Here is a 25,499-nt window from a genome sequence, read left to right as displayed (position 1 = left end):
AATGTATTTGCTTGGCGTCTATTTACATTAGCTAACTTTTTACCTTTTGTCGCATTTTAATATGGATAGTTTTGTTGTGTAAAGAGTTTGCTGGAAATTTGGTGTTGCGAATGAAATTTCGTGCACTGGTGCATTGAAAAGAATTTTGGGGGGTCTGCTCTGTCGAAAACTCGAGCATAGGAGTGGTATAAAAACATTAAAAGTGGTCTTACAGTGGAAGAGGATTTGCCTCATATCCGACTAAGAGAGCTTGCTAGTGAACTTGAAAATGCATATGGAACCGCGTACTGCATCCCTGTTCGTCCTAAAAGACCTGAATTTTGTGCAAAAATAACATGGAAAGACGTTTGTTGGGGACATGATTTCTAAAGCAAATAATGTCCGACTCTTATGGAACGCATAATTTTTGATGGGTATACGAGTTTGACGTGGAGAAAAATCAACAATAGTCCGAGCGGCGCTTCGAAGGTCACCCGAAACGGAAAGATTATAATGCGACGAGAGAGCTAAAGGAAATCCCTTTGGTGGCACACCAGCGGTGCCTGGACGAGTGAATGACGTTGGCATACGTGTTTTGCTTCACATGAATGTTATTTTGAACGAGATAAAATAAATTTATTAAAAATTTAAGTCGTTTTCGTTTTATTTATAAATCTCCGGTAATTTTTGATCATAGGGTATATTGCTATTATTAGGCCGATGTTCGCTTATGGATCTGTAGTATGGTGGTGTAACAAAAGAGTTTTCACTCTTAACTAGCCTCACTGAAAGAACTTTATGGCGGGGTCATGAGCACAACATCTGAGGTAGCTCTATATGCATTATTTAATTTGCAGCTCTTGGATATGTATGTATATTCAGAGTACTACAGAGCAGCTCATAAACTAACTCGTTTAGATCCATGAGGAAACAACGGACTTGGGGGGCACAGACCATTGAAAGAGTTATTGCGAGAACTGCATCACCTTCTGATACTCGGATGACTTTACATATATACACATATTGTCCTCAAACAGATAAAACTAGGACTAACCTAACCTAACGTACTGAGATTACGGGCAAACAAAGGGGATCCTCTAGAGAATCAATAATCCTCTAAGAGAAAACCGTATATTGAAAATCTGCTGCCACCATAGCCCAAAATCTATACATCGAAATTCTTTGAAATTTTCACGAACCATTCAGAATATATTTCTACGTTCCGCAAACTAGCATAATTGCGATCGATTCAGTAGTTTTTTTTATTCATTAAAACAATCGTGAAACAAGTCGGAATACCGGAAGCTCGCGCTTCGGGTATAAAGGTTTTGTGTTCATCTTATGTAAGAGACGCACATTTCTCTGCCCGTATATAGCTACAAATCCAACATAATCCTTCATATTTTTCCAAACTACGAGACATACGTACATATTAGAGCCATAGATATCACGCTCACCCCTATTGCCTGCTGTACACATATATGCACGTATCTAAATTTATCGTACCCATATTTCCGATTTACGTCTTATATCTATCTGAATTACGCACTAGCCGCAAAGTTCATTAGCACGCATATATTATATACCTACATATACACATGTCTGGTTGACAAATAACTAAAAAACTAAAACAAAATAATTGTCTGCGACCCAATTCATAAGAATTCATTTCGTTGTGGTATTGACGAATTGATATGTGATGATGACGTCATGCGGGTTGTAGAGTGCACGAAATTCACACAAAATTGTAAAGTTTCACCCCCAATAACTTTGTTAATAATAGTTGGATTTTCTTCAAACTTGACCAAACTGTGCATTATATTCTTCGTTACACTCATGCCAAATTTTGTATTTCTGGGATGAACATAAGGGGGGGTGCCGGGTAAATTTCTAAAATGTGGAAATATACTATTATTAACTTTATTTGTGCAGATATCGGAACCGGATATATTTTGAGGCCTAGATTTCGTAGAGATGCACCACTGTGATTTTTTCCAGATTTTTCGGTTGGATAAGTTCTGAGAACGAGACCTGTTACACTTTTTGTGGGTCATATTTTCAACCCTTACTCCCCTATGTTTCATCTAATATCAAATATTGAACCAGAATCGAAAAGTACTAATTGAGACCTTTCATTTGATACCCTACTTGGCTACATTCTGTGAAAAAAAAATTTGCACCCTCCATTCACATGTACGGAGAGCCCCCCTTAAACTTAACGCAAGATGGCGCCACTTACTGCATGTAAAGGGATCGCCAGATTACATACTCTCACCAATTTTCGTGACAATCGGTGTAGCCGTTTCCGAATAAATCGGGTGTGACAGACAGACAGACAGACAGACAGACAGACACCGTCACCATTCTAATAAGGTTTTGTTTCACACAAAACCTTAAAAACACCGAAATTCACAAAAAAAATTTAACGAGGCGTCAAAAATTAAGCTTTTAATATTTTTTAATAATCCTAGTTTGCGGACTGTAGTTAAGTCCGCACGTTAAAATGCCGTTTACTTTTTTTCTTTAGAATGATTGCACCGCCCTCTCGCGTGGCAGCAGAAACACACCTTTTTTTGGAGGTGGGTGTATAAATTGCTTTGTATTTCAATAACGAACTACGCTATCCGACTAGAAAAATTATTATGCATGCTCAAGATACTAATAAATATATGGTGAAAAATTCGTATTTGTATTTCTATCCAGTTCTTCACAAAAAATTTCTAAAAAAAGCGAAAAACGGCCTTCACATGGGATGACCCCCTTAAAAGTTGAGAAAGGGGAAAACACACGGCCCAAGTGTGAACGTCGGCTAGTGTAGCGAAACTCAAGAGGAACGAAGACACCGATTGGATCAAAGCTACCAAGCCCAGAGGCCATTGTTACCTTTAGCAAGGGCAATCTGTCCTATGCGGCGATTCCTTCACTCACCAGAGAGGAACTGCTAGGTGTGAGTCTTTCTACAAATATGCAACATTTGCACTTGGTGTACACGAAACACAAAATCAATGTTTGTTTTGATACGTTGAACTGACTCCTATTCCACTTCAGCACTTGTTGTATTTATTTTTATTTTACTACACTAAATTAAAAATTATTTCGTTTAAAATTGTATTCGTCATTCAAAACTTTTTCATCTCTGAGTGTAATAATGCGGTGTTTCCAACGATTAATTATTTGAACTAATAAAAAACTTCTTGTTTCTTTTTCGTTGGTGTAGATATTTATTCTTGCAAAAACCGATATTTCGGGAACCACTTGTTCCCTTCATCAGTGCTAACAAGTCTGGTCACCAGTAGGCTTATTAGTTTCAACTTGTCAGCACTGATGAAGGGAGCAAGTGGTTCCCGAAATATGGGTATTTGCAAGAATAAATACCCACACCAACGAAAAAGAAACAACAAGTTTTTATTACTTCAATTAATTAATCGTTGGAAACACCGCATAATTTCACTCTGAAGTTTTTTATTATTTCAAGTTTTTCATCTCTTTTCTTAATTTCAAAACGTCAATTATAATTTTCTAATTTCAATTATTTTTGCGACCATATTTGGGTGCAAATCTGGCTCTAACAAGGATAATGCCGAATTTAGGAGGGCCACTTTTAGGTTGCTCATAGGCAAGGTGGTGAGTTCGATCTTACTCTATGCAGTTTGAGGAAAGGTATTAAAATGTCCGGGTAGCTGAGTGGTTAGAGCACAAGGCTGTCGTACGGAAGGTTAACGTTCAAATCTCACTGGTGGCAGTGGGATTTGTATCGTGATTTTACGTCGGATACCAGTCGACTCAGTTGTGAATGAGTGCCTGAGTCAATTCAGGGTAATAATCTCGGGCGAGCACAGTGCTGACCACATTGCCTCCTACAGTGTATTGAAGTGTACCGTTACGGTCTTGAATGAAGTGCTCTAACACACTTCAAGGCCCTAATCCAATATGGATTGTTGCGCCAACGATTATTATTATTGAAGATCTCAACTTATAAACTGAGTCCGGTCTACGAAAGGGCTCCCCTGGTGTTCTCTGCCTTCATTACTGTCTCGCAGTGATGCCTATTGACAGATAAAATCACGAACAAATGCAATGCAAAGCCTATCTCTTCTTTATGGCAGACAAAGAACGCCGAAAGCGATAGATATGTAAATAGATGGAAATGGAACCCTCGAGAGAAGGTCAGTGAACACACACGCTCATCCCTGCCATCAATAAGTGGTTGGCAAAATGGGGCAATGAAACTAACTATAATCTTACCCAGTTTCTCACGGGGCACGGCGGATATCGCTAGAATCTGTACACGTTAAAACTGGATACTTCACCTGATTGTCTAAACTACGCTGGATTCCCAGATTTTTCTGTTATCTACGATTTATAGTGCAGAAAAGCAGGCGCCAAAAATGTTGTGCGGAAAATACTAGAAGGATTGAAATGAGAACTTCTTGATCGCATCTATCTAGAGCAAATTGAGAAAGGCAGAGCAGATGAGAAAAGCACGGTTACGCACGCCGCATTGAGAAGCAAATTGGTGAAGCTAGAGTGAGCTGACTCTGTCCCATTACGTAATATTTTTTGGTGGTTCCACAGCGCATGGGGGTAGTTGGGGAAGGTTTTAGTGGTAAAAAATCCCAAACGGTAGCATGTCGAGGCCGATGTTTTTTGAAAATTTCCACCACCTTAGAAAAAAAGGCGGTTAGACGAACAGGTAGACATTAAGTCGGTTTTGTTTGACACAAACCTTTAAAGGGGGCTGTAGAACTGTCAAAAAATAATTATCTCTTCTAAAATTTAATGTCCGGATAGCTGAGTGGTTAGAGCGCAAGGCTGTCATACGGAAGGTCGCGGTTCAAATCTCACTGGTGGCAGTGGAATTTGCATCGTGATTTGACGTCGGATATCAGTAGACTCAGCTGTGAATGAGTACCTGAGTCAAATTAGGGTAATAATATCGGGCGAGCGCAATGCTGACCACATTGCCTCCTAGTGTACCGTTACGGTCTTGAATGAAGTGCTCTAACACACTTCAAGGCCCTGATCCAACATGGATTGTTGCGTCAACGATTATTATTATTATTATTAAAATTTAGTTAATGCAATAGTTAAATATAGCTGTTAATAAGAGTGCGAATCGGTCTGATAGTTTTTTCTTTTAATTTTTACATCGCGCATTAAAAGTACGTTTTTAGAAAAGCGCGTTTAAAATTTTTTCAGCTGAATTTTTTTGAACTTACCCTTTACCTGGGAATCCTGCCTAGTCGTATGTGCCTTTCTCATCCTCTAATATCTGTCCAGCAGTTAATTTTTATTTTTTCTGGGAATCTTTTGTCTATTTTTTTGAATGTGATATCGCTATGGTAAGTTTTACATTTCAAAATGCTTTGAAGCGTACCGAACCCAAAGCCGAAATTAGTAATACAATTTGATGTAGTTTGATCTTTAGTAATATCATATGTTACACTATCATTTAATTTTCGAACAAATAAATTTTCATAATGTTTATGGTTAGTTAATATATCAATTAAATTAGTCCATTTCACAAAATTGTGTTTATAAATTTATTTACTTCTCCCTAGATTCCAAGAATATATCTGAAAATCAAAATTTCTCTGTATGTTACAAATCCTCTCCAATCCACGATGTGGATGCAACGGCATTATTTTGGAAATTGCTCCCAAATTACTCTCTATTACTAAGAACGATGCTCCTAGGGTGAAAAGACGAGAAGGACGCCTCTTTCACAATTTTTACACTATTGATGTAACCCTATAACGATTGCGGATATCCTCATTTCGGATGTGATCGATACCTGTCACGCCACTAATCCAACGCAACATCTTCGTTTCCATTACCGCAAGACGCGGTTCATTGTCTTTTATGGACAGGACCCTCAAGGACTTGAGGGTTTTACGTGAGCACCTGTCTGGAAGACTTAATCCCACGGTCTTCTTAGGGCACGGATTGATTTTGTGACCACAATCAAAGCCCCGCTGAGACAAGCAACAACGGTACCAGTCTATACCAAGTGCGTGGTACCGCACCCGTGTTGAAACGCAACACCACGCCGACGCCCGAAGGTCTCTTCTCGCTTGAGCAGAACCACAACTCCCACTAGGGGGCCAACCGCAAATAACCGAGCTGTACTCACATACAACGGGAGTTCACCCGAAGTATAAGAGTCCAGGGGCTACCTCGGTTCCCATGGTACCAGTATACCCCTGGTAAGGTTTCGTGACCAAATTGCCTCTACAGATGAGTTCCCGTGCAGACTCAGGTCTGATCGCCCTGATTAGGCCTATGGAGCATTCGCCTACTGCATCACGGCTGGCAAGCCAAAGTGAGTACAGCGTCTCCCGGTGCCACCACTATGGAGGTTCTCCTCGGCCACTTGGTTTTGGTTTGGCCGACGGGGTTGCTGCCTCGTCTTCCTCACCGCCACCTCTGAGCACCTGTCTTTTATGGACAGCGACAGGACGGACGACATTGCGGTAAATTTTAGATTTGAGACGTTCGTTGAGACGTCGATCACAGAGAACACCAGTTGTCGAACGCCACTTCATTCAGGTTCATTCTGCTGGACTGCCTTTCTTTTTCCAAATTGGAACAGTGGTACTTTCTTGCCAGTCAGATGGTGTTCGACCTTCCTGAATAACCCGATTAAAGAATTCACTGAGTCCGGCTCTTCGCTTTCTAGAGCTCAGATGCAATGTCGTCAGGTCCTGTGGCTTTCCCCGATTTCATTCGTTTTATTGCCTCCTCGACTTCAGTTGAATGGGAACTGGTACAAATGTCGACAATAATTGTGGAAGTGGACGATGAGCAAATTCTTCAGTTGAAATCTGCTCGAAGTATTCTCGCCATCTATCCGTTGCGGCTCGACGGTTGGTAAGTAAAGTACCGTTCTTGTCATTAACGCAACAGAAGTGTTCGATATCCTGTGTGTGTTCGTTACGGCTTTTAGCAAGTCATATAGATCTCTCTCGCCATCCCGAGTGACCAGTTTATAATCAAGATTTTCGTAATGATCCACTCGGGTGACAGCGACTGCTTTCTTTGTTTCATGGTTGGAATTTTTATAAATTTGCCAATTGGCGTTTTATCGTCGAGAAATTTGTGGTAGAGGCGTTTCTTTTCACTGACCTTCGTTTTAGCACCGTTATTCCAAAGCCAAGTATCTCGGTTGATGTACCTCTTACTCGACTTGGTGACCCCGAAGGTTGCAGAGGCCGCTTTGTGGATCGTGTCTTTCATTTGGTTCCACGATTCTTCCACATTCGTAATGATCGGTAATCGTGCGAGTGAGATCATTTCTTCTTTCTCCTCACCACATCGCCACCATTTAATCCGTCACGGGCCAGTGTGTTCCTCACGCTGTTTTCTCGATGGTTTAATTCACAGGACGGCAATCAATGGCCGATGTTGAGGTGCGATGGTCTCATAGGGAACGGCTTTGCAATCAGTGATAGTGGTAAAATGTTGGCGTCTTATGAGAATATAGTCAATTTGTGTTTTACTGTTCCCACTATAAAATGTAGGAAGATGAGACAATCGTTTGATGAACCATGTATTCATAAGTACAAGGTCATGGTTGTCCGCAAAATCGATTATAAACTCATTGAGCGCTCTGAACCGCTTTCCCCATGGCACCTGTTACCGTCTGCCTTTTCACCCACATGACCGTTAAGATCGCCGGCAATGATGATATAGTCGTCAGCAGGCACGCGACAAGTCTTTTCGTCGAGAAATTGCCAGAAGGCATCTTTTTCGGCATCAGGTCGACCTGTTTGTGGTGCGTACGCGGTGAAAAAGTGAATAGTGCGATTAACTGATATAATAGTGAGCTTCATCAGCCGATCATCAAATTGTTCGCCTTCTTTAATGGCATCACGGAAACCCTCTGAGGTGGCAATGCTAACACCATATTGAGTGTGTGGGTTATCAAAATAGAGAAGTTTCTGGTCATTTTTACCGGGTTGCATTCAATGTCGCAGCTTTTGGAACCAGACCATCGGGTTTCTTGCAGAGCGTAGATATCAATGCGCCTTTTGCGAAGGGCTCTTGTGAGTTCCTCAGTCTTTCCAGTTAGGGTACCATCATTTAGCGTGCAGACACGTATTTGTTTTGTTCTGTTTTGTTCGGACTAACTTGCTTACGTCCTGACGTCGTCCATGCGTTAAGAACCTTTGCCCATTTCTCGACAGGACCGGGGCCCGTTCTGCCGCGTCGACTGAGGTGGACTCCCTAGCATTTCTCCGAAGCTTATGTCTCAATCCGATCATCTTGTTTGTAACGACATTGTATGCATTTTCTTGGTCGACCTGTCGCGGGGAGAGTCACCAAGAGAGATCAGGTAGGATTTAGCATAGTAGAATAACTCCAACTATACTCTATTTATCTCTTTCCCTGATCTCAGGATTTTATTTTTGTTTTACTGAGGATAGTACAGAGTATGTTGCCTCAAACCATCCTCCTTTACCTGGGTTTGGGACCCGCATACTATGTTAATAGCATGACGTGAGTGAGGGATCAAAATTTGCAAACTCAAAGGAGACAGGGCTTATTTTCGGAAAGTACCCATCCCGAAAATCTGAGAAAATTCAGGGCGCTTACACGAAATTTAAGCGTCACCATTCCATACCATTCCGGGTGTCTGCTCAAATAAATTTAATAATAGCATATTGCCGAACTGACTGGAAATCCCCCTCAAGTTCATCTTAGGAGTACCAAATTGCTTCGGTATAGAGGATAATATTATGCATAATAACGTCTCGTGAAAATCCGCCTGGTATTATCAAAGCTACATATAGTAGCTTAAATTTATCAATTTAGCGCGAATTAGTTGCATCTTAAGGGGTTATACAGCTATGATCCCCGGAAATCGAAATAAAATGTATTGTATATTTATTAAGTAAATAATTTCAAGAATATTTTCATCAAATTTCATAACGATCGGAGTATTAGGTCCGAAGTTACAGCTATTTGAAATAATAAAAACTTGCTTTTTCTACTCGCTAGTAATATTTATTGGTCTTGCAGATACCGATATTTCGGGAACCACTGCATATAACCCCTTAAGCCATGCAAATAAAATGGTGACGTCATAAGTGTGAAATATTAAAGTCCTATATATCAAGGAACTGCTTTTTGCTAGTCGTTTTTAAGTTTTTTTTGAGAAACAAAACCATATTAAAATCAATTCAATATGCACTAATCAATGTCACACCCAATTTACTGGTTTTGACTTTTCTATGCTAATTACGATTGGAAATCTCCGAATTTTTAGACACTTCAAAATCCCTCACGTAGTGTACAAAATTTTAGAATGCGCTTAGATTGCAAAAGGATCCAAAATCCAAAAAGCTTGGAAGAACCTAGAAAACTTACGAAAATGAACAGCTAAAATGAAAATAAGAATACAGCGGCTCGACCGGGTATATCATACCTAAAAGTTTGAAACCCGTGTGCTGCGGTCCTCATTCGAAGCTGTTTTTTCCTTTAGATCGGCATATATTCCTCATAATGCCATTATGAAGAGATAACAGGGAGGGGGAACTTAATGGCAATTAACATCGTGGCCCAAACCAAGTTCGTTATGAACTGAGGAATTACAGACGCAATACACCCTGCGCGGTTATTCATGGGAAAACAGCGTGAGAAGCATCGTTCCTTGAATCTAAAGAAGGGGTTTGCCAGTGGTATGCTTTGTGGCAACACCTAGTTTCAGGGGAACTCGTGCGTTGGGTTGAATTGCTTTCGAATTGCTGCAGGTATTTCGTCCTCGTCCTTTCCTTTAGCCTTTATCTCGTTCACAAGCGTGGTCGGCTCATCGTGATCGATCGCCCCATTTTGTTCTGTCCAACGCCTGATTTGGGTGCAGTCGCGGGACTCTCAGATCACCATCTAGCATACCAAGCCACATTATTAGATAATCTTGGCAAGTAAATTCTCGTTAACGTGAATTACGTGACCATGCTATCGAAGCTGCCTCTTTCTCAACCCCATATCATATCGATTGCGGATATCCTCATTTCAGAGGTGATCAAGTGATGTTGATGTTGTAGAAAGGAGAAAGGGTGCCGGCTGAGATCTTCAGAGCCAGCATATAGTGTTTTTCGCGGGCGGAAAATATTATTTAAATAATATTCTCCACATAGTGAGCAACATTTCTGTGATATGATGTTAAGTTCTATATATTAAGGTGTAGTTTAATATCCTACAGTTTATCGTAGTATAAAATATCCTGCCAATGAAGAAATATTGGGGGCCAATATATTAAAAACTGTTATTGGTTTAATAGCGTTTTATTCGCAATCAAAAGAATATATCATAATTATCGCGTACACTTGTAAAAAACTCTAAGATTTCATTTCTAATTATGTTTATGTATACTTAGTATTTGTGATCGACATGGAAAGAAGACAAATTATCTGAAATTAAGGCCACTTCAAAATTACCCAGCAACCAATGTTCATTAGTGGGGTGGTTGTTCATTTGAAAGACAATGCCATTGTTCGTGGAAGTGATCTGGGAGCCGCAGACAATCATTCCATTGTTTCAATCTTCGCCCTTTGCTATTATGGCCCAACACCAATGAACCTAGGAAGTCGTTGCTTTTCCCAATGTCCTTATCCCAAACAGTGAGGATCAATGACTGTTTGTCCAGATCATTTGGTCGTGCTTCAAAATTAAACTCTTCATTATACACAGGATTGAGGTTCCTCCATTTTGTGCTTGTTTTATACTTCTTTTTGTGCGAATCAGGTTTTAGATGCCTAGAATGGAACTAATGAAATTATATAACGTGATAGAATGTTTAGGGAACGTACAATTTAACAAATGGGTCGGAACTCCCATTGCTGTCCATAGGCACTAAATTTATGCATCGCTTTATCTGAACAATCAATGATCTTTTCTTTGTGTTATAAGAAAGTGCCACTAATATTTGTCCTCGAGGCCAAGGGCCAGATGATCCCGCTTCAATACTGTATTGGTCTTCAGTTCCTAAGGGTACAGATAATCTATATGGTCTTGTGCTATATACCTGAAAAGTAGATAGAATTTGTTAAAATTCACAACTAAGACAATCAGAAGAAATTACTCGTACCGTTGATAGTGCTACTTTAGCCGTCCCAAGAAAATCGTGACCGTACTTATCGTCATCCAGTATCACAACATAAAGGACCGAATTTCCAAGTTCCTCAGGTTCAACTCCGATGAATGTCATTGTTTCATTAAATTCTGGATTGCGCGTCTTGTGAACTGTTTTGGTTCTAATCCATTTGAGCTGTTTTGTAGTTCCTTCCGGTGTTATGATGTTTAATTTACAGAATGGATCCGCCAAGCCAGCACTATCCATAGCAGGCAAGTCCCGGGCTCGAAGCACACTACATTCCAATGTGTGATCCATTTCACTGTAGTTGAGAGATAACTCAATCCAGCCAAGTAAAGGTTCCCGACACTGCTGCGCTATTTGATTCATGTTACTGCTGTTGGCACTTGATGATTCACTCATGGACCAGGTGGAAGAAACGGAACCTCGCCTCGTGTTGGCACTCTCACGACGACAATAGCCCAAAGCTGAACTGGTAGACATAGTATCCCAATCTTGTTGATTGACATCACCGGAGGAGATTTGTCGATTGAAAAATATTGAATTGGAGAAACTGCGAAACGATCCCATAGCTTTTAACCTGAAACTCTCCTCACGTTTCATGCCACCAACAGTTTGTCTGTCTACAGTGTCATTATCTTCGTCAGAGCTGCTCTCCTCGATCTGCATTCCTAACTTGGTGGTTTTTATTGGCCTCGATTTGGATTCGCGCAGCGAGTTTCTAGTGCTGGAAGACTTTATCGGGATTTCATAACGTGGAAGACCTTTGAAAAACCAAGCTCCTGACTTTTTCCAGATTTCTCGTGTTTCTGAGCAAATTTTGCATAACCAAACTTCTCTGGAAATAATACACAAAATTTATTTATTTAACTTTAAGGAACCTTTTAATAAAATAATAGCTAGAATGTCAAAAATTTATTTATTTATTTAAATTCTATTATTCTATATAGATTACTCTAAAATCTCGGCATAGCGTTGTTTGGATATGGTCGCTACACTGAAAATAATAATATAATCGCGCAACGGACCAATTTGGCGCTTCATGTACGAACGGTTTTGTGTATATCTTATGTAAAAATACTGGAGTGCACAACTATGCCATTTGTACGCAGTTCGTAAATATCCAAACGAAGCAGGACTTCGCCAAGAACACCAATAACGAAGACGGCAAATGAAAAGCTGAAAGAAGGTCGCTAGCCGACAAAAGCGACGAACGCCCACCCCATTTGTCCAAGAGAAACGACCGCAAGAGGTACTCTAAGACTAAGAAATTAACCTATTCAGGAGAAATTTCCCAATTCTTTGAACTCTAACAATGCCAAAGACAGCACAAAAGTATATCCCAGGCAAGCTCATTAAATGCTAAGGGTGAAGAAGTGTTTAACAGTAAGTAACCCGTCCACTTAGAGCCACAATAGCTGAGCTGTCTGAGTTTATTTAGGATAAGCACAACGTGTGCCAAACCATAAAAAACTTGGAGCGGGCAATTAGGGTCATCTATAATAAATTGCAGGAGGAGGAGAGAAGTTCCAAGGAAAAGCAGATATCTGACGCTCTAACAGTGTTAAAGGCGACCCATACCGAGTCGTAATTTCATCCGTCTGCTACCAAACAAGAGTGCGGAAAAAATGGGGATCAGCAGCCATCTAAGAGAAAATATGTCCCCCAACCTATCGTATGCGGAGACACTAAATAACGTCAAAGGGAATTTAAAGTTTGAGTTAAATAAATCCGGTTCGGGAAAAACTGGCAGCGTTCGCAACCAAGTTAAGAAATCGCTTGGGGAGAATGTCACAGTACGTGCCCAAAAATATGGCATCTGGATACAATGAAAGAATCTTGATTAAATGAAGGTAGTGCAGAAATTGTAATCGGCCGATAGGCTCATCGCCGTCTAAAAGAACAGACTTCACCAATGAGATGCTTCAAGTGCCTCATATTTGGACACTTCGCGAAAGCGTATATAAGCGACTATTAATGCCGATCTGATCGATACAGAAGGTATGGGAAGAAAGGCAATATTAACAGGCAGTGCAATAGGGACCCCAAATGCCTATTGTTCGAATTAAAAGAGGGATGTGATAGCCGGCATATTGCCGGAAGTGGTAAATCCTTGGAATTAAAAACTCTCACATTGTCTAAATTTGAAGATATGCTGTTACAAAGTCAAAAGGCGATTCCAGGTAATTTTAAAGCTCGGGTCCTCGAATAAAAAATTAAGTTTAAGAGGCTTTTACGCAGTTGAAGATATTTCTGGCCAACGAAAGGGCTGTAAGAATTTGTTGGAAAGAGTAATACCTCCCTTGGAAGATCTGACCTTGCTAACCCTGTATTGGCACGTGGTAGGTGCTACACCCACGGCAATCACCAGCGAATTATTTTCGAAATATGAAGACGACCTCACGGCAAGAAAACAGACCACCCAAAGCCGAGAAGGATGCAGATTAGCACCGTGGTTAGACGAACCCACTTAGGCAGATAGAACCCTAGAAAGAGCTCTCTTTATACCAATATTCTGATCGGATCTATCCACCGTAGACTGCGTAAAGCGGAGTAGACAAAGAAAACGTGGTTACGAGTGCCGCGTATAGAAAAAAGAAGGCTACGCTAGAGTAAGCTACCTCCGCTCGGAGAAGTATTTCCTTCCGCTGGTCAGGGCGGTGTTGGAGTGGTTTTAGAAAGTGAAAGTCCCCCACTCAGGGTGTGTATGCAAATCAGCCTATTTTGAATCTTTCCGCCTCCTTGACAAAAAAGACAAACACGGAATGTTAACCAATTTCAATAAGGTTTTGTTTTAAACAAAACCGTTTACATCATCTAGCGCCTGCTACAAACGCTCTTGCTAAAAAAAAACTATGGAAACAAACTTAACATGCACCATGCAGAACTACCAAGAATTTCGTCACGCGAAACATTAAGTTAGTTAGTTTTCCCGAGGTTTGTGGGAATCTAAATAGCACAGCTACTTGCTGAAAGATTAGCCAGGACTCCCGGGATAAAAATAACAGTAATTATGTGGGATACTTGCTGGCAATAGGCTCCTCGCCTTATTTTTACTAATGATGGAAATCATTTTTACAGTGCAATCTGACAAAACTATCATAGACTGTTTTTTTAAAAAAAACTGTCTTTTTAGATTATCAGAATTTTCAATATCAACTAAATTGAAACAATTCAAATTAATTAATAGTAGGTGAATGCGTTCAAAATTTTTGTCACTGTTACTCTATTTTCATGTTTCAGTTGAAGATCTGCAGTTGTCGAATTGCAAGAGAGGCGTGTTTTGGCAACCACTTTGCAGGAGATAAAAGAGCCTAATGTAAATGATACCACAGAAGAGATTTCTTAGAATATTCAACCGGCCCGAGGTTTGAGTCCGTGGATCTGCGAAAAACGTACGTTTTATGGCCACCCAGGTGAAGATGCGAGTGATGTTTCTTGTGCTGTTTGTGTTCGGGTATTATTTCGGCCAAAACCGTGCAAACATTGTTCTTGCACATTAGCGACACTCTCCCCACCTCATTGTTTCCATAATTTTTACGCCGTCAATGTCGAAGATTTGCATTAATTTAACTTCTCACATTTGTAAAATAGGGAAATATGTTTGAAGGCATCGGTGGAGACTGATATTCGCGTCAAGATTACAACACTATTATTCTAATTAATATAATTAATGTGTTTTAAACAACATACACTATATATATTTTCGCCTTTCGTTTCGGGGACATTTCACTTGTCGAAAGTTGCTATATAGCTCGCTACCACCGTTCCAAACCAGCTAAATTGTCAAATTGTCTTTTCACGTTACCCCGTACCATTTTCACCCCTTTCGGTTAAATACTGAATGATTACTTGAAAAGTCGGAAGTAACAAACACTAAACCGTAGCTAAGCACAAAGCTAATATTCAAACTACTCGCACAGTGACGTCACTTGGAGTGTCAGCCAATTGCTGCATTTCCTTTCGCGTCTTGTGAGCAACTTCTGATTGATAAGAAATGGGTCGAAGTTGGGTCGAAGGAACTCAGGTTCATAGTTCCCAACTTCAAAAACAAATTGATCAACTGTTAATTTCAGATACGCATTTAATTAAAAAAAAATCAGTGTCATGGGGTAGCGGAATATTAGAATGATTACGTCTCGTCAAACTAGCAATCTATTTACCACCGGAATGTAAAGTTACTGCAGAACGTCTCGATCACTTTTTCTATAGTTGGGACAAATATTGCTTGCTGCTGAAGACTTCAAAGTAAAGCCCACCCACTAGAACACCGATACGAACCGCAGGCAATATACCACCATAGTTCTGCTGGCGTAGTGTATTGTATTTGGACCGGCAAGTTGTAACTGATCGTCGTATTTCACTCAACAAGCTTGACTTCTTTAGACAGGTCGCCCCGCATTCATTATTGATGTTGGTATCCCTCATAACAGCAACATTTAGTGGAAATACACGTAGTGGAAATACACCTAGATAAGAGTCGCTGTTTGGGGATATCAAAGAAATTTGGTTTAACAAGCCGTAGGGTAAGGATAGAGATAAATTTCAAAGAATTTCGTTGGATAGATTTTGGGCTAAGGTGGCACTCGATTTCCAACATGCAGTTTAGAGAAAAACGCATTTAAAAATTAGAATGTGAGTCTTAACCATAAAATCCAAACTGCCCATTAATCTGCTAAACCTAGTCCATAAATCTTCGGTTTCTTCAAAAACGCATAGAAAACCTTAACTTCAATTCTCGCTCTTTTATGGCTATCGACATAAACCTGACATATGACATTTTGCCTGTTTAACACTACAATTGCCGAATGACTCCGAATATTGAAAAATCATCATCATCATCAACGGCGCAACAACCGGTATCCGGTCTAGGCCTGCCTTAATAAGGAACTCCAGACATCCCGGTTTTGCGCCGAGGTCCACCAATTCGATATCCCTAAAAGCTGTCTGGCGTCCTGGCCCACGCCATCGCTCCATCTTAGGCAGGGTCTGCCTCGTCTTCTTTTCCTACCATAGATATTGCCCTTATAGACTTTCCGGGTGGGATCATCTTCATCCATACGGATTAAGTGACCCGCCCACCGTAACCTATTGAGCCGGATTTTATCCACAACCGGACGGTCATGGTATCGCTCATAGATTTCGTCATTGTGTAGGCTACGGAATCGTCCATCCTCATGTAGGGGGCCAAAAATTCTTCGGAGGATTCTTCTCTCGAACGCGGCCAAGAGTTCGCAATTTTTCTTGCTAAGAACCCAAGTTTCCGAGGAATACATGAGGACTGGCAAGATCATAGTCTTGTACAGTAAGAGCTTTGACCCTATGGTGAGACGTTTCGAGCGGAACAGTCTTTGTAAGCTGAAGTAGGCTCTGTTGGCTGACAACAACCGTGCGCGGATTTCATCATCGTAGTTGTTATCGGTTGTGATTTTCGACCCTAGATAGGAGAAATTGTCAACGGTCTCAAAGTTGTATTCCCCTATCCTTATTCTTGTTCGTGCTTGTGTTTGACCAGTGCGGTTTGATGTTGTTGGTTGATTCGTCTTCGGTGCTGACGTTGCCACCATGTATTTTGTCTTGCCTTCATTGATGTGCAGCCCAAGATCTCGCGCCGCCTGCTCGATCTGGATGAAGGCAGTTTGAACGTCTCGGGTGGTTCTTCCCATGATGTCGATATCGTCAGCATAGGCCAGTAGTTGGGTGGACTTGAAGAGGATCGTACCTCTTGCATTCACCTCAGCATCACGGATCACTTTCTCGAGGGCCAGGTTAAAGAGGACGCATGATAGCGCATCCCCTTGTCGTAGACCGTTGTTGATGTCGAATGGTCTTGAGAGTGATCCTGCTGCTTTTATCTGGCCTCGCACATTGGTCAGGGTCAGCCTAGTCAGTCTTATTAATTTCACCGGGATACCGAATTCTCTCATGGCCGTGTACAGTTTTACCCTGGCTATGCTATCATAGGCGGCTTTAAAGTCGATGAACAGATGGTGCAACTGTTGTCCATATTCCAACAGTTTTTCCATCGCCTGCCGCAGAGAGAAAATCTGATCTGTTGCTGATTTGCCTGGAGTGAAGCCTCTTTGGTATGGGCCAATGATGTTCTGGGCGTATGGGGCTATCCGGCCTAGCAAGATAGTGGAGAATATCTTATAGATGGTACTCAGCAACGTGATACCTCTATAATTGCTGCACTGTGTGATATCTCCCTTTTTATGTATGAGACAGATTATGCCTCGCTGCCAATCGTCAGGCATTGATTCGCTGTCCCATACCTTGAGCACAAGTTGATGAACCACTTGGTGTAACTGGTCGCCTCCATATTTAACCAATTCGGCTGTAATTCCATCGGCTCCTGGCGACTTATGATTTTTTAGCCGATGAATTGCACGGACTGTTTCTCCTAAACTTGGTGGTGGCAGTATTTGTCCGTCGTCTTCAGTTGGCGGGACCTCCAACTCGCCGATGTTCTGGTTGTTCAGTAGCTCATCAAAGTACTCAACCCATCGCTCTAATATGCCCATTCTGTCGGAAATCAGATTTCCCTCTTTGTCTCGGCAGGATGAGCATCGAGGTGTATAAGGCTTCATCCTGCTGACTTGTTGGTAAAACTTCCGCGCCTGGTGCGGTTGCTCCCTGTACTTTTCTAGTTCACAGACTTGTTGGTTCTCCCAGGCTTCCTTTTTCCGTCTGTGAAGTCGCTTCTCCGCTCGACGGAGTTCGTGATAAGTCTCTGCGCGTGCCCGCGTACTTTGAGAATGCAACATTACTCGGTATGCGGCATTCTTCCGTTCCGTTGCTAGCTTACATTCATCGTCAAACCAGCCGTTCCGACTCCTTTTGCGGCTGGGGCCAAGTATATTTGTGGCCGTATCCATGATAACGTTCTTCAGGTGGTTGTGAAGATCATTAGTTGATGCTTCATCTCCAGGTCCTCTATTGACTGCGGTTATTGCGGCATCCATTTCCCTCTTATAGGTGTCGCGGAGGGTTGTGTTGTGGATGGCTTCAGTGTTCACTCTCACCTGATTGTCAGAGGGGATTCTAGGTGGTATTGTTATTCGAACTCGGAGCACCATGCCAACGAGATAGTGATCCGAGTCTATATTGGCCCCCCTATATGTTCTGACATTCATCAAGGCTGAGAGGTGGCGGCGTTCGATCAACACGTGGTCAATTTGGTTGAAAGTGGTCCCGTCTGGAGAGGCCCACGTATGTTTGTGGACCGCTTTCCGCGCAAACCAGGTACTTCCAACAACCATTTCGTGTGACCCTGCTAATTGAATAGTCCGCAGTCCGTTATCATTTGTTTTTTCGTGTAAGCTATGGGAGCCAACGTATCGCCTGAATACGGGCTCCTTCCCTACTTGGCTGTTAAAATCCCCAAGTATGATTTTGATATCATATCTGGGACAGGCTTCGAGGGTTCTTTCTACTGCCTCGTAGAAGGTATCCTTCTCCGACTCTGCAGTCTCCTCTGTAGGGGCGTGAACGTTTATGAGGCTTATATTTCTAAACTTGCCTCGCAAGCGCAGAGTGCATAGCCGTTCGCTTATACTTTCAAAGCCGATAACAGCAGGTTTCATTTTTTGGCTGACTAAGAAACCTACTCCGAGCACATGGTTTACTGGATGGCCGCTATAATATATGGTGTAGTGGCTCTTCTCCAGGAAACCGGTCCCTGTCCATCGCATCTCTTGCAACGCTGTTACATCAGCCCTATATTGGGACAGGGTATCGGCTAGCTGCTTATCAGCTTCATCTCTGTACAGGGAGCGCACGTTCCATGAGAAAATGCGCAAATCGTTGTTCCTTTGTCGTTGCCGGGTCCGTCGTTTTAACATCCGTCCTATCCGAGGCTCCTGTTGTGGCTTCGTAACAGGTTGTTTTCCGTGTAGGGTTGTCAGCCCTACCCAACCCCCAACCTGGAGGACCAGTTGGTACAATTTGTCCCGTTTTTAGGCGCGGGAGACTCGCCTTCATCCTTCTCCGTCTGCAGCTTTTCGTCAAGAAAGAGCTCCCAGCGGTCACCACGTGGAGGTGGAGATAGGGTTTGGTAGTAGAGCTGTTGGCGTTGGTTCAGCAGGCATTTCCCAGGTTTTATGCTCCATCGTGGGTACCAATCCACGTTTCGCCCCGGGACCTATACTACCCTTTGACCAAGTGAAAAATCACTTTGCCCAAATATTCTGCACTATAACTGGATGCAATCGATTCCTCTGATCCGACACACGAGATGACCCCCTTAACTTTATTTGAGCAGATTCGTAAGTATTTCGGGGCTTAGATACCATGTGCGCGGACCATCATAATTTTTTCAGATTTTTCAGTTGGGTGGTTTCTGAGAATGAGTCCTTGAAGAAATTGACTCCTTTCGGACCCCCACACCCCTTTTTATTGCATCCAATGACAAAACTAATACCTGCTTGACAAAATGTTAATCGAGACCTTTCATTTGATACCCTACGTGTCTATATTCGGTGAAAAAAACTGTACCCCCTTTTAGGTGTGTGGGACTCCAAAAAAGACCTCAAAAATTAAGCAAATGAAGCAAAACATTCATTATCAACTCATTACATAATTAATTATTTATTACAGATTTTGAACTCCCAACATGGAATAGAGCGATGGTGTCCCAGAAATTGTGTCAATTACTAATGCAAGCATTTTTTGATTTAAAGTCGCCTATGTAAACCAAATCATTGTTATAAAAACTTGTGAACTTTTTAATGAAGTAGTCCAAAATCTGTTAACGATGTACTATATAGCTTAATATTTACTGTACCGTTCAACAGTTAATTACCACCCCGAGTACTAGAATTTGTAATAATTATTGACAATTTTGTCAATTTGTTTGCAGCAAAGACATATTTATGTTACACTATACCATTTGCAAGACAAATTTACTATTCGCCAAATTAAGTTAAATTTTAGTAATATCAAGTTAACGCTTTTGCAAATAAAATTAACCCTTCAACAAACGGAATTAACCCTTTACCAATGAAATTGACATGAATAACGCAAAAACTATTGCTTCCATAAAAATTTTTTATAATATAGTTTTCGCTTAGAATTAACCATTTCATCGATTTCTGCGGTTATTTTGAGTATAAAATTTTCAACCTCCCCGATAAAGGATGCCACTCGCCCCCTAGTTCATTTTGCTACTTCCACTATAAACTTCATGTCATTTGGTCCTTTCCGAAAGATTCCGGATAAATAAACCGCCAATAACTGCAAATCGGGCATCAACAAGATTGTGATAATTCACAAATAATAATCAGAAAGCGTGTAGGAATTCATTGTGGAAGCTGGTGGCCAAGAGCCGGAGGGGAAAATAGGCAGCATCAACAACATTGCTTTGCACTGCGGGTAGCAGGCTCAGTAGTCGCCAAATCACTTTTCTTCACTGACGAATTCTAAAGAGCGTGTACAGAATTTTCTGAAATGGGTACATTGCATAGACTACGCATTCCCAGGTTATATTCATTTCCAGCAGGGTCACGTATTTTCAGGAGTCGCAATACCAGTTGATTATAAAGACCGATGCGTTGTTGCGACACCCATTAGATAAACAAACGAGCGAAGACTAAAACTATCTTAATAGCAGTTTGCATTGAGTGTACCCCCTAAATAGTGTACTACACACTACACCTTAAGTGGAATTAATAAAAGCGTACAATGTGGAAACAATTCAAGATAAATAATTCTACCTGATTCTGAAATGATGATGATTTACAATTTGGATAACTTCTAACTACTTCATCTAATATAACAAAGTTGCACTTACTTATGTTTGGGTGACTTCACATTTATATCGATTGAGCACTTGGAACACACTGCCTTCTGACAATCACCGCAAATTAGTTTTGATGGCCCAAGAAGTCCAAAAGTTTGACCACATAGTCGGCAGCAATGTGACCCACATTCCGCCGCTCTGTGCTTCAATTTCTCAAGCCTTTCCACCAAACGACCCACTCGCAGGCGTTCCGCCGTTTCTAACGCCTCATTTCGCCGAATCACAGAGAGTATAACAGCTTGCTCCTCCGGCCGAAGTGGACTGCCAGGTTTGCCGGTACTCCATCCTGTGTGAAGCCTGAAAATAACAATCATTATTGCTTTCTTCCTGTATATATATATGTATGTAAAGATATAGGAGAATATTCAACTTTGAGATATCGTCAAACAACCCTAATGTCTACTTTACCTATCTCAACGGAAAAATATATACATATATCCTGTCCTATATTCTACTCGACCCGGCAGAAGATACAGAAATTTGCAAAGCTTTCACGAACAGAATAAATTATACCCAGGATCATTGCCTTAGTCGTGCCTGGGCCGGTTTATTTAAGGAGCTTATTTTCCCAAAATAATCAGCCTCAACATTTTCCTAGAATCGAAGGACCCAACTGATGCATTATTGAGTGCTCCTCGAAAAATCATCTGCCTTGCGGATTTGCTATTGTAGTATTTGCCATCGTTAGCAAATCTGTGTACATAATGTCCCATTATGTACTATTCCATTAATCATCGGGTGGAAGAACTCTATCCAATGGCAATGCAAACAAAATCATATTTCGGGATAATCAATGAATAAATATTCTTTCTCCACTTCTCCATGTTTATTGTGGAAAAAAGCATTTGAAAAACAGAAGATCCAAAACACATAAGCAAAACTATTTAAAGATACTTAAAGGCATATAATGTTCATGAAAGCCGACAATCAAAGGGATGAGAAGATAATACATAATATCGACGTACATGTACATATCTCCAATTGGAGCAATGAAGCAGTTGAGCGGTGATGATACACAGCTTGTCCATACAATGTATCAATAAAATGCCAATCTTAAACTTGAAAGTGTATCTTTGGATCAATAGTTTTATCTTTGAAATATGCGCTTGTCCTGGAGGAAGGACAATATGTATAAATTTGCTCATGAAGCACATCAGCAGATGCTTCATGATATGTGTATGTACATGATCCGGTATTAGCATTGGTAGTGATACAAAACAGTTTTTCTGTCTATCAATTAACTGAAGGAAGGTAATTTTGCTCATCTGAGTATGTTCGTGTAAATTGAGATTCTTCGCAGTTTTCATGCAGCATTCGATTAATACTAAAATGATGCCAGTACAAGTAACTCGGGAAAATTGTTATGGCTTCCCCTGCCTTGAAAATGACATTTCAAAGAATAAGTTCGTTTTTGCCATCTCCACACTATTTGTGTTGCAACCAACGTCAATCACGTCAACCAGTTGCACGGCACTTCACCCGGTGAGGGTAATTTTTTCCAGGGCACACATGCAAAAGAGTGGTTCAGAATTTTTTTTCGCCGATTATAATCATGTCCCCATATGAAAGGAAAAGCCTCGACTAGTTCTGGCCTCTATCTGGCTTGCCATGCGAAAGGGGAAATATGGGGGCTGGAAAGTAATCATCTCTTTCGCGGACCCATTCACGGAAGCTACTCAACCGTCATACCGATATCTGCTCAGAACAATTGATAATATAATAGTACAAACCCCTTTAAGTTCACCCTAGAACCATTTGCAGTAATTCAGATTTTAATGTAGAGCATGACACTACCAATTTGGTGAACACTTTTCCGACTTGTTTAATGTGCCCCTTTGTATCTAATTAATCAAAGTATTGGGAAAAGGGTTGAAAAAAATGTTCAACTTCTTATGTTGTTCCTTTATATATAGGGCGCTTCAAAACTACGAGGCAAGGCATACATGCAAAAGGGGGGTGTAAATTTTTTTCGTCAAAAATTGTCATGTGGGGTATCAAATTGAAGGTCTCAGTTAGTACTTTCTGATGTGATCATTTCTTTAACGGGCCCATTCTCAGAAACATGCTGTCCGGATAGCTGAGTGGTTAGAGTACAAGGCTATCGTACGGAAGGTTGCGGTTCAAATCATCTAAACATGATTTTCTAAAATTGGACAGGTTAACTCCAAAAATTTTCAAAATTTTTACTCAAAAATTTAGCCACATCTTGAAAACAAGAAGATAACCACATAGGGAATTTTGGATAAGTTTATTGCAACTATGCAACGGTCAGTAATTTTTTCGTGAAAATTAAACAAAGTTAAACAAACACTCGCCAATTATTTCAAAATCAATATTTCTATATATCTAGATTAAAAAACAATTTCGTTTTTTTCAAGCTTTCAATTGGAGCTAGCTATATTGCGTGCCGGAAGACAGAGGAGAATGAACTCCTTGCCTTAGAAAATAACTATATGTTAAAAAAAAGTCAAGCGACGACGGCTTTACGGTTTCTTACCAGGGCAGAGGCAAATCGTCAGACGTTGCCTCACCTCTGCCCTGGGAGCAGCGTGACCGTAGCGGCTCGCAGATGTTGAATGCTCCTTTATATAATTCGTAAAACACGGGCAGAGGTGAGGCAGCGTCTGACGATTTGCCTCTGCCCTGGTAAGAAACCGTAAAGCCGTCGTCGTTTGACTTTTTTTTAAAAAAGTTTGGGTGCAAGCCCTAAGCGAGGGGTCCGTAGACCAGAAAAGAAGGAGTAAGTTGCTCCTCAATTGGTCCGGTCCTGCATTAAGTTGATGCGGACTTAGGACCCCCTTCATTCTCAAAACGAACTATATGTTTCTTTACGAAGAAATAGTAATTTCAACATATCCATGGAAAACCCGATTCGGAACGCTCATTTATTAATTATAATGGTAATTGGGTGACCCTTCATATGACGTCACTGGGCGACTAGTTTGAACCTTAGCTACATGAAAGCATACGATTTAGTGTTTGTTGCTTCCGACTTTTGAAATAACCATTCAGTTTTTAGACGTGGGAGTACAATTGACAATTTACCGTAGGTTTCGGCAGTGATGGTAACGTACTATATAGCCACTTCCGACAAGTGTAAAGTCGCCGAAACGAAAGGCGTAAAAACGGAAAGACCAATATGTTGTTTAATGCACATTATTTATACTATGATAATGAGAATAATAGCGTTGTAATGTCGACGCGAATATCTGTCTCCACCGATAGCTTCAAACTTATTTTCTATTTCTATTTTACAAATGTGAGAAGTTAAATTAATGCAAATCTTCGATGTATTACAACATAATGAGGGTCCAAGCGGAAAAGGCAATACAATGGGAGAGTGTAGTTAATGCGTAAGGACATTGTTTCCATGGTTTTGGCGGAAATAACGACCGAGCACAAGGTGAACAAGGAACTTGACGCGCATCTTTGCGTGAGTGGCAATAAAACGTCATTGCAGGCGGTAAAAAATGGATTTATACTGGACGGGTTTCGAATATTCTACGAGATTTCTTCTGTGATATCATTTGTATTAGGCTCATTTATCTCCTGCAAAGGGCTTCCTTTACAATTTGGCAAGTGCAGGCCTTCAAATCCTCCAATCATATGTTGTTAATTAAGATTGGGGTTTACGTTTAGAAAATGCAAATTCCTCACAAACCTGACTGCAAAGAAATCAAATTTTGGTTTCAGTGGCAGTCTTCGTAGAGTTACTCGTGCACGGAACAATATTTTACCGTCCTTCTTAATATTTCACCGCTGAAATTAACTCGGATACTTTAATATTTCCACGAAGAACTGTCAGCTTCCGGTGTTCTGAAGTTGCTTGACTCGACTTGACATCGCGGACTTCTCAATGGGTTTGAATTTAGTTGAAATTCAAAATACTGATAATCTAGAAGAGGACTTTTTTTAGAATTCACTCTAGAAATTTTGTTAGAATTCACTCTAGAAATGATTCTCATCATTAGTGAAAACAAGGCGAAGAGTCCATTGCTGTAGTGCTACCATTTTTAAGGGTTTGTGTAAAAATGGGATACCGAATTTTCTCATGGCACTGTTACTAACAAAGTTATAATAAGTCAAAGCTGTCGCTTCTGTGCAAATTCAAGACTTTGAATGGCAATATCACTTGAAAATGGAAATTCTCACATAATATATGCATATATTGCGTGCTACATACTAATGGGGCAAATGCACACTCAAATCTCTTTATAAAAGAAATACACAAAACCTTTTATACCTGAAGCGTCTAGATTCCGGTTTCCCGCCTTGTTATTTATATCTGCACAAAAATTTATTGAAGTATACTTAAATACATGCGCAATAATTACACCTCTACGGCATTGTATTCCATCACAAGAGAATTGGAAACAAAATTGTGTGAAACAAAACCTTATTAAAATCGGTTCAATGTCGGCCTGTCCGTCTCTCTGTCTGTCACAGCCGATTTACTCAGAAACGGCTGAACCGATTGTCATGAAATTTTTGAGGACATGTGGCCTATGTGTCCCTTTACATGCAGCGAGTGGCGCAATTTTGTGTTGAGTTTGAAGGGGGTTTCCCATACATGTGAAAGGGGAGTGGTCATTCTTTTTTTTACAGAGTATAATCATGTGGGGTATC

At 40.8% G+C, this 25,499-nt stretch overlaps 1 protein-coding gene across 1 annotated transcript in view; it reads right to left on the bottom strand.

Annotated features, from left to right (window-relative positions):
* Positions 1-10,258: 10,258 nt before the first annotated feature.
* The window catches only part of LOC119654861 (rabphilin-3A), a 64,347-nt gene continuing 49,106 nt past the window's right edge, over positions 10,259-25,499 (bottom strand). The window contains exons 2-5 of the mRNA XM_038060446.1: positions 20,865-21,170; positions 11,069-11,912; positions 10,791-11,005; positions 10,259-10,736 (exon numbers count right to left, since the gene is read on the bottom strand). Of these exons, the coding sequence (XP_037916374.1) occupies positions 10,436-10,736; positions 10,791-11,005; positions 11,069-11,912; positions 20,865-21,170 (1,666 nt within the window). The 3' untranslated portion in view covers positions 10,259-10,435. The remainder of the gene's footprint in view (positions 10,737-10,790; positions 11,006-11,068; positions 11,913-20,864; positions 21,171-25,499) is intronic.

Source organism: Hermetia illucens, chromosome 4, assembly GCF_905115235.1.
Source record: "Hermetia illucens chromosome 4, iHerIll2.2.curated.20191125, whole genome shotgun sequence".
NCBI classification, from domain to species: Eukaryota; Metazoa; Arthropoda; class Insecta; order Diptera; family Stratiomyidae; genus Hermetia; species Hermetia illucens.
The sequence above is the reverse complement of the archived record's forward strand: the minus strand, read 5'-3'. Positions and strand labels throughout refer to the sequence as shown.